Below are 14,336 nucleotides of genomic sequence, written 5' to 3'. Positions count from 1 at the left end.
CGAAAGGATAGCACCCAGGCCTTGAGTTCAAATACCAATACCAGCACAAAACAACAGGTCAGTGAAAGCCAGCCTCATGAAATGCTCACTATATGCCATGGGCTGTTTGCGAATGAACTTAGGTAACACTTGAAGTGGCTCCAGGAAGAAGTGGTTTTGATTGTTATTATAATTGTACCAATGAAAAATAGGTCTCAGAAGGTCAAAGAATGCCCTCAAGTTCAAGTTTACTCATCTTAAATATTAGAGTTCAGATTTGATCCCAGATTTGGACTCCAAAGTCTAATATTCCTAATTCTCTGCAGAAAACTCCTAGATAGAAAGGCAATTAATGACCCATGAGAATAAAACCAAAGTTTATCATAAGAGTTTAGGAACATCTTATGCCAGGGGTAAAAAAAAAAAATACAGTCTTTGATCCTCTAATTAGAGGAGCTTGTAAGTGTACAAAACTATGTGTTTATGGTTGACTTTCAGGGATAAAGATTACATTTTGTGTATTTATTATGTAGTGCCATATATTTTACATGCCTAAAGTGTGGTAGGCTTTAAAAATAGAAGGAACGGGGCATTCAAGATTATTTTCTGTAACCTACAGTGTGCTCTACCTTTAGCTTTGAATCCATGGCACAAGAACAAAACCCTGTGACTCCTATGACAATGGAAGAACTGGGCAGAAGGCAGTCTGGAGTGAACGAGTGGCATAGTCGCCAGGTGGCTACAGACACGCAGACCTGGGGACACCGGCCAGAGCCTCCTCACCTCAGTCTTCCTCACCTGTGCTTGTCCATGCAGATGTTTGCGTCAACTTATCTAGCACCCTTACTTCCAGCACGGAGGGCATCTGAGAGGAAGTTGAAGAGAATCCTTATATTAAAGGCCCACAGATCACCAGAATTTTAGGTGATCATCACGTTCACCTAAAATATGGTTTTACATTTATTTCTGGCCAGGTACTGGTGGCTTACATCTGTAATCCTAATTACTTAGGAGGCTGAGAGCTGAGGACTGAAGTTTGCTAGCTTGGGCAGCAAAGTGCATGGGATTCTTATCTTCAATTGACTAGCAAAACAAAAAGAAAAAGAAAGGGGGAAGTAGAGCTGTAGTGACAAAGCACCAACCTTGAGTGAAAAACCTAAGGGATAGTGTCCAGACCTTTAGTTCAAAGTACCAGTACTGGTTGGTATATGCACACACACGTACACACATACATACACCATCTGTAGAAACTTAAAGTAATGACATTTCTATTTCTAATAGAAATTTTATTTCCGATACCACTGTATATCAGGCAAATGCTAGTTTAAAATCAGTTATTTATTTTTGTAAGTTTAAGTGAATAGTATTTACTTATGTAGTCAATTAATGACAACCATGAGATTATTTGTTGAGTATGAAATTAGAAATTTTAAATCCCTTATTGTTTTCAGTATCTTGTAAAGTTTTGGTCTTGCATCAGTTTCAAAGGATAGAAGAAAGCCAGTGTTTACATGGTAAAAATTCTTTCAACCCTTTGCCTGGAAATTTCAGCAGGATCTTCATACTGAAGCATATATGAAGCTATCTATGTATGAAGCATTCATGTAGCATACAGATTAAGAAGTTGGCATTTTTCAAGTTCAAAGTTGATATATCACATGCAGCTTGAAGTCTGTTCAAATCAGTTTATTAAATATTAAAATACATTAAACATTAAATGAGAATTAAGGTATGAATCACCTAAAATTATCTCCAGAGTGCTTATGTATTTGTGAGCTACTTTTTAGAGCTCTAGCAAGCCCCAAGTGATTCAATGAGTTATCTAATTCTGCACGTCTTCATTGAACACAGCTAGAACTCAGGACTATTCCATTAGAGTGGACTTCTTACATATGCTAACCTTAAGCTAAATGGGCTGATTTAACAAATACTTATTAAGGGCTGATATATCCCAGGTATAATGCTAAATAATACAACTATGGGCATGTAGAGTCCAGCTCGAACACAATGAAACTTGCTATAGTCCGATGAGAGACAAAGGCATATGTCCAAGAATGGCACAATAATATGGAAAATTACTACCATGAGAGGTATATGATAGAGCTGATCAAATTAGCCCCTACACACCCAGTTGAGCTGAATTCTAAAGGCCATCTAAAGTACTCCACTGAAAGAGAGAGAAAGTGAGAGCACGGTATCTGTGTTTAAGGAAGGGATCATGATCCTGAAAGAAAAGTCGTGTTTGTCAAGGCCCTGTGGCTGGAGGGGGTAAAATCTGCTTCCTATGAGGGGGGTCATGAAGCTGCATTATCCCCCCATTTGTGGATGTGTAACAGAGAGGTCATTGAATAGAACCCTCAAGAATTAAAACCAGGAAGGATGGAGCCTTTGCAGAGATTTAAAACCAGGAAGGATGGAGCCTTTGCAGAGATTTAAAACCAGGAAGGATGGAGCCTTTACAGAGATTTTCTATCACTAGCGCCTGCTCTTATGATGAAGCAGAGTCCTCACAAGAGCTGAGGACAAAAGTCTGATGTCCACTTTTCTCATCCCAAGCCTGCACGGAAGAAGCCTAAGTCCCGAGAAAACCAAGAATTAAAAAAGTTAAAAATTACTACAACAATGATATACCACTTCTTTCCATAACTTGAAGTTCATTTTGCTTAGCATCATCTTAGGTGTTCATATGTACATAGATGTTACGCTATTGTGATCTTCTGCTAGGACTATCCTAGACGTGTACTAATTATTCCCTATGAGGGAAACCACTGAGTCCATGTTTCTTTGGGTCTGGTGCACTTCATTTAATATGATTTTTTTCCTCCAAGTCCTTCCATTCCCTTACAAATGGGGTAACTCATAGGGGTGAGGAGGGAAATGGGGAGGGAGGAAGAGGGAGAAAAAGAGGGAGGAGGTAACAAGTGGGATAAGAAATGTACTCATTGCCTTACATATGAAACTGTAACCCCTTTGTACTTCACTTTTACCAGAAAGAAGAAGAAAACAAAATTTAAAAATGAGCTAGGTGCTAGTGGCTCATGCCTATAATTCTAGCTACTCAGGAGGCTGAGATCTGAGGATCACAGTTCAAAGCCAGCCTGGACAGAAAGTCTCTGAGACTTATCTTCAATCGACCACCCAAAAAGCTGGAAGTAGAACTGTGACTTATAAGAGGTAGACCAATAGCCTTGAGCACAATGATAGTGCCCAAGCCCTGAGTTCAAGCCCCAGGACAAGCAATCAGTCAATCAATCAATAAAATGGTCCAAATTCAAGCAACCCCAAAGTAAACAAGCTTTCATTCCTCTTAGTGATGTTGCCATTTGGTTAAATTCCCTGAGAAATGAGGTTGCTTATATTTACCAGCATCCTGGACTACAATCCAGGAAATAGCTGTAAGAATGGCAAGGATTCATTTTCTTTTACTTTTTTCTCTTTTTTATAACTACTAAGTTTTCTGTGGTCTGCAGCTTGGATTTCATCTTCATCTGCCTTTGTATTCTTTTTATTTTTCCTGGCCTCTCTGCTGATGTATGTCTTGTATAGCATCTACCAGCTTTTACTTTCACCAGCTCTGCAGGGGCTACAGAGTTGGCCAATACACAATTCCTATTCCTGGCTTCAGAACTCATTAAAATCCCTGGGCTTTACATGAGAAAGGCCTTTTCAGAAAGGAAAAACAAAAAGTGAGCTTCAAGACATTAAGAAGGAAGCAGAAAGCACTGCTGAAGAAGTGAAGCCACAGAAAAGCCACAGAGCTTAACAAGACAGTCTGAAAAAGCCATTAGATGGGCAGAAATGGGAGGCGGACAAGGGCTGGTACACCAGGGATAGTCTACCAAAGAACCTCTCCCTGCCAGCGCCGAGGCACGCCCCTCTTCGCAAATCTGGATTCCAAGCACTGCAGCTTCTGCTAGTCCATTTCCTTATCTGCTTGCTTCAAAATCTTACTAGGGGGCCAAGAGAACTATAATTTGGATTAAATGCTTGAAGGTAGCCACATGAAAGGCATCAGTGTACACATTTTACTATAATATAAAAGCCCCTCCCTCCCTCCCTTCCCCTCAGTCCTGGGGGTTGAACTCAAGGCCATCTGGTGTTGCTTAGCTTTTTTTGCTCAAGGCTGATGCTTTACCATTTGAGTCATGCCTCCACTTCAGACTTTGTGCTGGCTAAGTTGAGATAAGAATCTCTTGAATTTGTCTGCCTGGGCTTGTTCTGAACCATGATCATCACAGCTATCCTGGGTAGCTGGGATTACAGGTGTAGGCCAACAGTGCCCAGATGCAAGAACTATTTTTAAAAATGATTGCAGAGGGACTGGGTGGGGCTGGGAGGGATGAAGTGCATGGCCCTCAGAAACTGACCTGCTGAACTGTAACCCCTTTGGCTAAGTACATACACACAAGACAGTTAGAAACAATTAAAGAATAGGACTTTAGAAAAAAAGTAAAAATCAATACTCATCTTTATTAGCTTGAAGATCTAGCCCTAGAGCCCCTACACACTGCTCATAAACCATGTCTCTGGCATTGCGCATACAAACCCAACATCTAGGCCATAAGCTTATCATGGCAGAATGTGTACAGAGACCCAGATACACTTAAGAGGCATAATCTCAACACAGATAAGGGCACACACATGTGTACCGTGGCAGCTCAACTTGTTCTTTTCTAGAATTCCAGAAGCTTCCCAGTATAGCACACAGAGCCAAGGCATTGCAAACAGCCCCAAGGATGGAGGACATTATGAAGATGAGAAGACATTTATTTATCTTTTGCATAGGAAAGTTCTCATAACATGCATTTTGAATCACACTGCTAAACACACTGTGCCCAAGGCAAAGTCCTGTGGCAGATGAGCCTTAGGAAGGAGTCCCCAGGCTTCGGTGAACCCCACTGAGGGATGGTCTAGCACATGTGGACGCTGTAGGTGGCTTGTATCTGCTACATTATCAGAAAACATTTCCCTCCCCCCCCCCCCCCCAGCTAAGTTGGGTTTCTCTTACATTCTCTCATAATACATTGTACTCTTCTTTTTTTTTTTTGGCCAGTCCTGGGCCTTGGACTCAGGGCCTGAGCACTGTCCCTGGCTTCTTCCCGCTCAAGGCTAGCACTCTGCCACTTGAGCCACAGCGCCGCTTCTGGCCGTTTTCTGTATATGTGGTGCTGGGGAATTGAACCTAGGGCCTCGTGTATCCGAGGCAGGCACTCTTGCCACTAGGCTATATCCCCAGCCCCCATTGTACTCTTCTTGACAGCAAACCAGACTTCCCACTAAAGTCACTACTTATCTGTTAAATGTCTGCCACATACACTGATGTAGAAAACTATGCCTTCATCCGTCCTGATCTCTAACGCCTCAAACTACAGCACTTTCATTCTTGAAATAAATGAATGAATGAATGAATCTGGTCACTTCAGCCCTCAGCTTCTGCAGTGGAGCCCCACGTCATTCGTGGATTCTGTCCTACTGCTCTGATCCTTCTTTAAGAGTTACTGTATTCAGGGTAAGAGTCAGAACCCTGGAACCAAGGAGGTGAAGACAGCCCACTGCGAACGCTTCACCTGTTCACAATTCACTAACACAAGCGTGGCACATGGCTTACAGGGCAGGTCAGCATCCAGAAACAACTACAGGATTTCTACACACTGTCCTTTCTGTCAATCACTGTTGCTTACTGGGATTTGTCATTCAAATGCCTTATGGATGTAAGTACTAGATATTACATCTCACTTTAGACTCACTTTGCTTATCTATGAGATGGGTGTTCAGATTTCTATGAATACATGAACAGAATTCATACAGCTAAGAAAAATGGGAGGCTCAGAAATGTTAGGAAATATGTTGAAGGGCCCAATCAGTAAGGACAGGAGTGGGATATGAACCCACTTCTACCTGAATGTGAAGGCCACAATCCAGCGATACTTCTCCATCTCCAAGATGGTAGTGGGAAGTGTGGGTCTGAATTCTCTTTCATACATTATCTGGGCAAGTTGCTTAAGATTCCTTATGCTTTTAATTGCTCATTTGTAAAATGAATAGAGTAATATTATTTCCCTAATGGGAATTGTTTGAAAGATTAAGTAAGTTAATATATATCAGGTATTAAGAACAGTAGCGCCTGGCACATAAACCATCCGTGTGAGCCATTTTTATTTTGGTCAGGGCCATTTACTGTTATTAATAATGTTATTATGGGTTGTACCATGGATCAGTGCATGGAATGGTGTCCCTTTGGGAAAGAGGAACCAGTTTCAGGAACATTCACTGAGCTCTTTAACATGGGCAAAGCCCTCTACTAGAGGCTCCTGGGAGAAAGCCACTGCCATCCCAAAAGGGATGGAGACAAATCATAGGTTTCACTCACAAGGATGCAGTGGACAGACGCAAGAACCCCACGAAGCAGGGTTTCTGATGGATTCTTCTCACAGGCAAAACACATTGTGCTATTCTCTTTTTTTTTTTTTTTTTGGCCAGTCCTGGGCCTTGGACTCAGGGCCTGAGCACTGTCCCTGGCTTCTTCCCGCTCAAGGCTAGCACTCTGCCACTTGAGCCACAGCGCCGCTTCTGGCCGTTTTCTGCATATGTAGTGCTGGGGAATCGAACCTAGGGCCTCGTGTATCCAAGGCAGGCACTCTTGCCACTAGGCTATATCCCCAGCCCTGTGCTATTCTCTTTGACCTTCAGCTGCTGCACTGGCTGTAGCAGTGGTTTGGGGAGCAGAGTGAGGACTTGAGGGCTCCTTACCAGGTTTTAGAAAAGGAAAACACAATTCTCTGCATCTTCTTTACATGGTAGATCTTTCCCAAGTCTATTTGATCAATGTGGCATATTGGAAAGGCAAAAACAATTGAAAACCTTGTAACCTCCTGCCACAATATACAATACCTTTCATGACCTGGCTCCCAATTTGTTCACATTTATCTCCTAGCAATCCCTGCTTGGAACTTTTTAACACTAAAACTAAATGATGCACTTTCCAGAACACTATACCTCAGCCTCTGTGTCTCAGTCCATCTTGTCTCCTTGGCCAGGAATGTCCTTGTCCCCTCCTTGTCCTCTGGGCTCAACCAGTGATGTCTGCCCCCATCAAATCTGATGTTACCCTCCTTATGATTTTTATAACCTTACAAAAAAAGGGTTCAAGCTTTGTAAATATTTAGGGAAGGACTGTATTATTATGAGCTCCTCTTCAAGGATCAGGTTTATGTTTGAATGTTCAGTGCCTGCCAGGAAAACAATCATCAGTAGACAACTGTTGAATTTATCAATAAAAGCAAATCACATCTAAGTAAACATAAAATGGAAACCTACAGCAATAATGTTAAAAGGATAGATTTAAAGGGTAGAATATTCTCAGGCTGAAATAGTCTATCATTTAATGGCTACATGTTTAATATGTATCTGATTTTCCTATTTCTCAAATGGGCTAAGTAACAGAACCTGTTTTGTAGACTGTTGAGATCAACTAAATGATTGTACACCAAGTATTTAGATAAGTTCTGGCATATAGTATTTCCTTCTATCAATGGTAGCTACCACTATGCTTATTTTTGGCTTTGAATACAAAATTGAAACCAGAATGGCACTTAAGGACAAAATCAGGTTTGGACACATTTTTTGTAATGATATATGATATATTAATGGAATTCTCCTGTTTTTGTCCATCCAGCATCCTTCCTACTTTTCTAATAGCTCTCTGGTTTCCCTTTGAGGAATCAAGTGTCCCCAACGCTCAGTCCCTATGGTGAGTTCCAGAGCCAACCATATAACCCAGACCTGACTGGAGAGAATTACAGGCACCTTCAGAGGTGGGTCATGATTGAAGTAGATCCACTGTGGCTCACTCTAGTCCTCTGTTGTGTCTCATGGCAATGAGGTAATTAGAACATGACATTGGATCTGTTGGTGGGACAAAAGACAAGCCCAGAGAGAAGAACAAAATTCTCTTTATACCATAGGACTTCCTAGATCCTGCTTATTTTAGTTTTATGAGTGTTTGTTTGTTTAATAAAAACAAGCCAGTGCATTTCCCCTTTCAGCCTCATTCAGTTTGAGTGTAAGTATAAGAAGAGACTTAGAACCAGAAGCACCCTGAATAATCTCAGTCAGTCACTGTAAGGGGGATAGTTTTTCTAAGTTCTATATGCACTTGAGGGTGTCTTTTTTTTTTTCTCCATAGAGAATTTTTATAAATTATAATGGGGATCACTTAGGTTATGAAAGAAATATAGTTTCTTCATACCCCATAGCCAGAATAAATACAACACACAAGAAAAGTGGGCCTCAAACTTTGGTATATGTGGAGCTTCTTGGAAATCTTGCAGAAACAGGAGATTTGGAGGCTACAGTGAAATCCTGCTGCAGCCCTGAGTATCCGCTTATCCCATGAGCCTCCCATGCAGTTCACTGTGAGAAACACTTGGCCATTGTAGGCAAAAATCTAGAGAACACAAATCTGGTAGGAATGGAAGCCTACAAGGCAATAAAATGGGACACCTTTGAGAATGACTTGGGGACCTAAAAGAACTTCAAGTGTGAGCATAAGCAGTAGTTCTGATACCAAGGTTGGGAAATTTGGAAGAATATCTCAGCTCTAAAACTGGAAGGATACAGCCATTGTGTCTGGTTTTCTCTGTGGCTGTTTTCTATAAAAAGAAGTGGTAAAGAATAAAACCAGTAATTTAAAAATTATAATCTCAAGCTTGTGGCCTCATCAATTTCATTATCATAAGCTATGGTAACTTCATCATAGGTCAGAGCAAACAATGAACAAAGATGACTTTTGAGAATTCATGTCAGTTTTTAACAGAGCAGCTATAATGAGCGCAATTATAATAATTGGTAAGAAGCATCTGAAATATTCCATAGTATACAAAAGGCAACATGGTAGAGTAGAATAGACTGTTTACTAAAGGCACCATATGAATTCACAAGGGAATCTTACGCTGACTATGATGTGTAAGACATGATACAATGGTCAGCTGATCATGGACATAACAAAGCATTTCTGGATAGGCAGCCATGTTTGCCTTTGTGAAGGGTGATGGGGAAGTAAGAGCATGACTAAGTCACAGGAACTTACCCAGCCCATCTGAACAAGGATTCTGCAATACTACAATGCATGGTATCCACTATCTTAATGAGATGACATTTACGTACACATGTACAACCGCTTTATCTCTGTAGCAGCCTTGGAGAATTGAGAAAATAGCACTTAAGTCATTTTCCATAGGTCTTAGTTGCCTGATGAAACCCCATTTAGAAAGGTTAAACTGACACTCCTGACCCTGAAAATTCACACTCTGGGATAAATAGCTGTAACTCTTTTTGATGCAAATGAATGGTTTCCTGAGCCGCTCTTAAAGCCTCAGCAGAACAAGAAAGTAGAAGAGAGCTATTAGTGTTTTCAAGTCCAACTTTATGTGTCAACAAACAACTTTATAACCTACAATAAATGATGTCAATAGAACTCAACATGAGTTCTGCAAAATCACACAGCAGAATTTAATCTACAGTATGAATGTCTTGGACTGCATCCACCACCATTAGTTGTAAAATTGCCAAGTGCATCTCATTATGTAGAAATCTGGTTCAAGGACAATAATAGTAGTGTGACTTCAGCAGAACAATAAAGGAGATTCTACCTGTTCTGAGCTCGGGGCCTTATAAAAGAGTCACATTTCCATCACAGGTTTCCACATAGATGCTAATCACATCAGGTTTTCATTTCTGTGGCAGACCCTTCTAATTCATCATTCTTCCTTCATATCTGACTTGTAGAACCTGTATTTTTGACTAGGAAACTTGTCAGAACAAAAAGGGGACAGTGCCCAGATTCCCTTGCAGCTAGATATGGCCAATGAAATCAGGGAATGCTTCATCTGTGTCTTTCTGTTCAGTTCCATCCCTTTCATAGGAAGGGGTTATTATGTAGAATGTGATAAACAACCACTTTGAGCCATGAAGTAAGCTTAAGTAGAAAGGCTATCTATTAAAATGACAGAACAAAATGATACCATTATCCTTTACCAAACTGCCACACATCTCTGCACCATCAACTTCAAGATTCCTTGAGAGAGCAAAATACTTCTATGATGCTTAATCCTGTTTCAAGAGGCAGAATTTAACCTCATGAACATAAACCACGTGCAGTTTCTTAGTCTACATGGCCTTGTGTGTTACTAAATTGGCTTGAGATTAAATAATTGATCTGTTTTACAATCTCTAAAATAATGTAACCTCTTAAATACTGTATTAAAGTAAAAAAAATAACCCTAGAACTTCATCCAGGTGGTAATAAACACATAGAGGTAGAATTTACTTTTATTAATTTAAATTTGTACGTTTATTGGTTATATTTAACTTCGCGCGCGTGTGCGCGCACGTGTGTGTGTGTGTGTGTGTGTGTGTGTGTGTGTGTGTGTTCCTTGGATTTGTGCTCAGGGCCCTATACTTATTAGGCAGGAACTCTACCACTGGAGCTACATCTTTAAGCTTTTTGTCTTTATTCATTTATTGATAAGGTCTTACATTTTTTGCCCAGGGCTGGCCTCAGATTGTGATCCTTCTACTTATGCACACAGTAGCTGAGATTATAAAATATACGCCATCATGCCTGTCTTATTTATTGAGAAAAGGTTTTGCTAACTTTTTGCCTGGGTTGACCTCAAATTGTGATCCTCCCAGTCTCTGTCTCTGGAGTAGATGGGATTATAAGCATGGGCCACTATATTCATCACTTGAATATAATTTAGCAAGGAATTATATCAATAATCAATAAAGAATAAGTGAATGGGTATAATGTGTGAAAATACCAGGGAAAATCAGTGAAATGTTATCGTAGCAGGAAACTACCATGTAATATATATTTATACTGTATGTTTTCTTTATTTGTGGGATTTTTTTGTTGTTGCTTGTTTTTGCCAATCTTGGGCTTGAACTCAGGGCCTGGGTACTATCCTGAGCTCCTTTTGCTCAAGGCTAGCACTCTACCACTTGAACTACAGAGCCATTTTCGGCTTTTTCTGTTTATGTGGTCCTGAGGAATTGAACCCAGTGCTTGTGTATGCTAGGCAAGCACTCTATCACTAAGCCACATTCGAGTCCTATTTGTGGGCTTACAATATTTTTATTTTTTAAAAAAATTTTTGCAGTACATGGGTCTGAACTCAGGACTTTGCCCTCGCTAGGCAGGTAGCTTTAGCACTTGAATCCTTCCTTCATTCTATGTGTATACTGAGGACTCCATTGTGGGGCTAAATGAAGGCTCTGGTCTTTTATCTTTCATGTAGAGCAGATAGACATCTTATAAAAAAAATCCCCAGGACAACAGAAAATTATTAGCATGCTTTTGATGTCCAGTGAATCCTTTCAAGTCTGATATTTGCTTTGTACTTTTGAAAAGGCATTAAAATATTTTAAATAGATCTAGCAAAAAGGATTGAAAGCATTAGAGTGTATTTTACATAAAGTCTATTCCTTAGATTGCTTTTGATCACCCAGCCAGAAAGAGGGTTCATTATGGCTCTATAATAATAATAATGATAATTTGTGCTTATGTGATTTGGTCAAAAATGTTTTGTTTTGGAAAATACTCAGCATTCTGGAGCTATCTAAGCTCTGTCAACCCTAGCATTAGACAGACCTTTGGGGAGCCCATTAAGGCTCATCTTTCCTGTGTAATCTGAGTATTATTCTTCTAATACCTTGAAATTCGTATTCTTTTTTCTTATGCAAATATTCATGCTTATGTGTATGCAAATTTTGAGCACACATTATTCACTCTAACTACCAAAGGCAGTGTGTAGGTCTGGATTTAATTAGAGTGATTTATGCATAGTCTCTTTGGCCAGCAGTTACATTCCCAAAGAAGCCCAAGTAGGAAAAGATCTTTAATGTTTAGGAAGAATTTTATCCCTGGGAAAGTCACTTTTTTTGATCACTAATTTCTTTGCTACTAATACAGTTATTGAGATAGTAAGATAAAGATACATTACCCCCGTAACATCCATGACTTTAATGGCTGCAAGCTGGCCTGTTTTGACATGACGACCCTGTAATGAGAAAAAATAATTTGCAAAGAGTTAATTCTGATGAGCAGTATTAGAATTTAGTTCCAACCATAAAAACAACTACCTACGTTGAGCTATAGCATGTCAATGGGGGAGACAGACAGACAGACAGACAGGCGCGCACACACACACGGAGAGAAACTTCCCAATCACTTAATTATGCAGATTTATTTTCACAGGGGCCATCAAGTTAAATGAAAAATGCAATGTGGAACAATTTGGCTCTTCTCCTCTCCAAGCCATTAGATGAGAGCTTATGGAAGAGGTGGATTTATGTAGAACAGAAGCCAGGCCTAGATAGAGGAGACGGAAATATCTCAGTCAGAAAACAGGAAGAGAAGAAGCTTTAGTTTCTTTGATTCTTGTTTGTGTGCCAGTCCTGGGGCTGAGTGCTATCCCTGAGCTTTTGTGCTCAACCCTAGCACTTTACCACTTGAGCCACAGCGCCACTTCCAGATTTGGGGTGGTTAACTGGAAATAAGTGTCTCATAAACTTCCCTGCCTGGGCTGTCTTCAAGCCATAACCCTCAGATCTCAGCCTCCTGAGTAGCTAGGATTACAGGTATTGAGCCAGTGGTACCTAGCATGATTCTTAAAAACACTTTGCATAGAAACAAATCAAGCAGATATAATTCTGCTATCATTCACTTGTGATTTTTAATTGACTTTTATGTTAAAAGAAGAACTGAAATGAAGCGTCGATCAGTTGAAGGCAGCTAGGGAGACAAAGCTGAGTGTTAGCTACTGTTGGCTAACACTTTTCCCAAAGAGCCATCTTTGGGTTTTGGAACCAGCAACCACACAGGGTGTTCCAAAGTCTGTTCAAAAGGGGTGATCTCAAAATTTTCTCTGTTCTTTGAGAAAACTTACTGTGTATGTCAGACTTATAGGCAATAGCAAAGATCGTCTCATCTGTTCTTTTTTTTTTTTTTTTTTTTTTTTTTGCCATCCTGGGGCTTGATCTCAGGTCCTGAGCACTGTCCCTGGCTTCTTTTTGCTCAAGGCTAGCACTCTACCACATGAGCCACAGTGCCATTTCTGGCTTTATCTGTATATGTGATACTGAGGAATTCAACCCAAGGCTTCATGCATGCTAAGCAAGCACTCTACCACTAGGCCACATTCCCAGCCCTATCTCATCAGTTCTTAACACGTGGCTTCATACTACTCTCAAATGTATTTTATCTTCTGCAAATTGAATACCCTTTATCAGGACATCTTGAGACCTAGAAGTATTTCAGATTTTGGATGTTTTTCACATTTTTCTAACATGTGCATATACATAATGAGATATACTGTAGATGAGACCCAAGTCTAAACATGAAATCTATTTATGCTTCTTATGCATATTCGATACCCAATGTGGAGATTATTTTATAGAGTAATTTCAGTATGTCTGAATTTTGACTAACCTGTCAGACAAGATCAGGAGTCAGATTGTCTACTTGGGGGCAGCATTGTTCTGGTACTCAATTTGGGGATGTTGAAGCATTTTGGATGTTCAGTCTGTGTGTCAATCAGATGTTCTGTTAGAGCTTCTAGGGCAGCAGGGTTCAAAATTCCAACTGCAGAACCTTCAGCACATCCCTTAACCTTTTCAGCCCCCTGTTTCCTCATGAGAAACAGAGACAAGAAGCCCTAACTTGGGTATGTAAGAATGAAACGCAACACACTAGAGTGAGCCTGGCACATGTCAGCAGCTGGAAGATGCTATTTGTTCTTCCTGGTGACCCTCTGTCTTGGGGTTAATTATCAATGTGGTCCTCCCTGCCAAGTTGTTTCCTAAAGACAAGGACCATCCATCCCTGAAGGTACTGTACTTCTGGAACTGGTGAGTGCGACATGGTTAGAAATGACCAACTGCAGGAAGGAGGCTGTTGGTAGCACTCGTGGTTGAGGAAATCACACTGGTTTTGTGTGGTTTAGCTCTAACAGCTAGTGTACTAGCTTACTTGGGCTAACTTTGCAACTGTGGGCTACTGTATGTTCATGGTGCTGAATGTTTCACCTTTCTCTGCTACTATTTGTCCTACAACACTAACCATCCCCCAACTCCTCTGCTTGTCCTGTCACTTTTTGCCTACTCTGCTTGTTAGTTCTGTCTTGTATATCTCAGCTTTTAAACCCTCTTTGATCTGGATCTAGTAGTACTGCCTTCTTCTTTGTACCTTCATCCTATTCTCTTTCTTTTCTCCTCTCTTGGAGAAGGAGGACTAAGGAGGAGATAATAAATCACATTAAATCAGAATGCCATATTGGCCACAGCCTGTCTTGTACTTT

At 40.4% G+C, this 14,336-nt stretch overlaps 1 protein-coding gene across 7 annotated transcripts in view; it reads right to left on the bottom strand.

Annotated features, from left to right (window-relative positions):
• Positions 1-14,336, bottom strand: part of Tnik (TRAF2 and NCK interacting kinase) — a 371,845-nt gene that overhangs the window by 136,183 nt on the left and 221,326 nt on the right. For all 7 annotated transcript variants that reach the window (XM_048347119.1, XM_048347122.1, XM_048347120.1 and 4 more), the window contains exon 3: positions 11,982-12,038. In XM_048347119.1, coding sequence (XP_048203076.1) covers positions 11,982-12,038 — 57 coding nt within the window. The remainder of the gene's footprint in view (positions 1-11,981; positions 12,039-14,336) is intronic.

This window comes from Perognathus longimembris, chromosome 5 (assembly GCF_023159225.1).
Source record: "Perognathus longimembris pacificus isolate PPM17 chromosome 5, ASM2315922v1, whole genome shotgun sequence".
Taxonomy (NCBI): domain Eukaryota; kingdom Metazoa; phylum Chordata; class Mammalia; order Rodentia; family Heteromyidae; genus Perognathus; species Perognathus longimembris.
The sequence above is the reverse complement of the archived record's forward strand: the minus strand, read 5'-3'. Positions and strand labels throughout refer to the sequence as shown.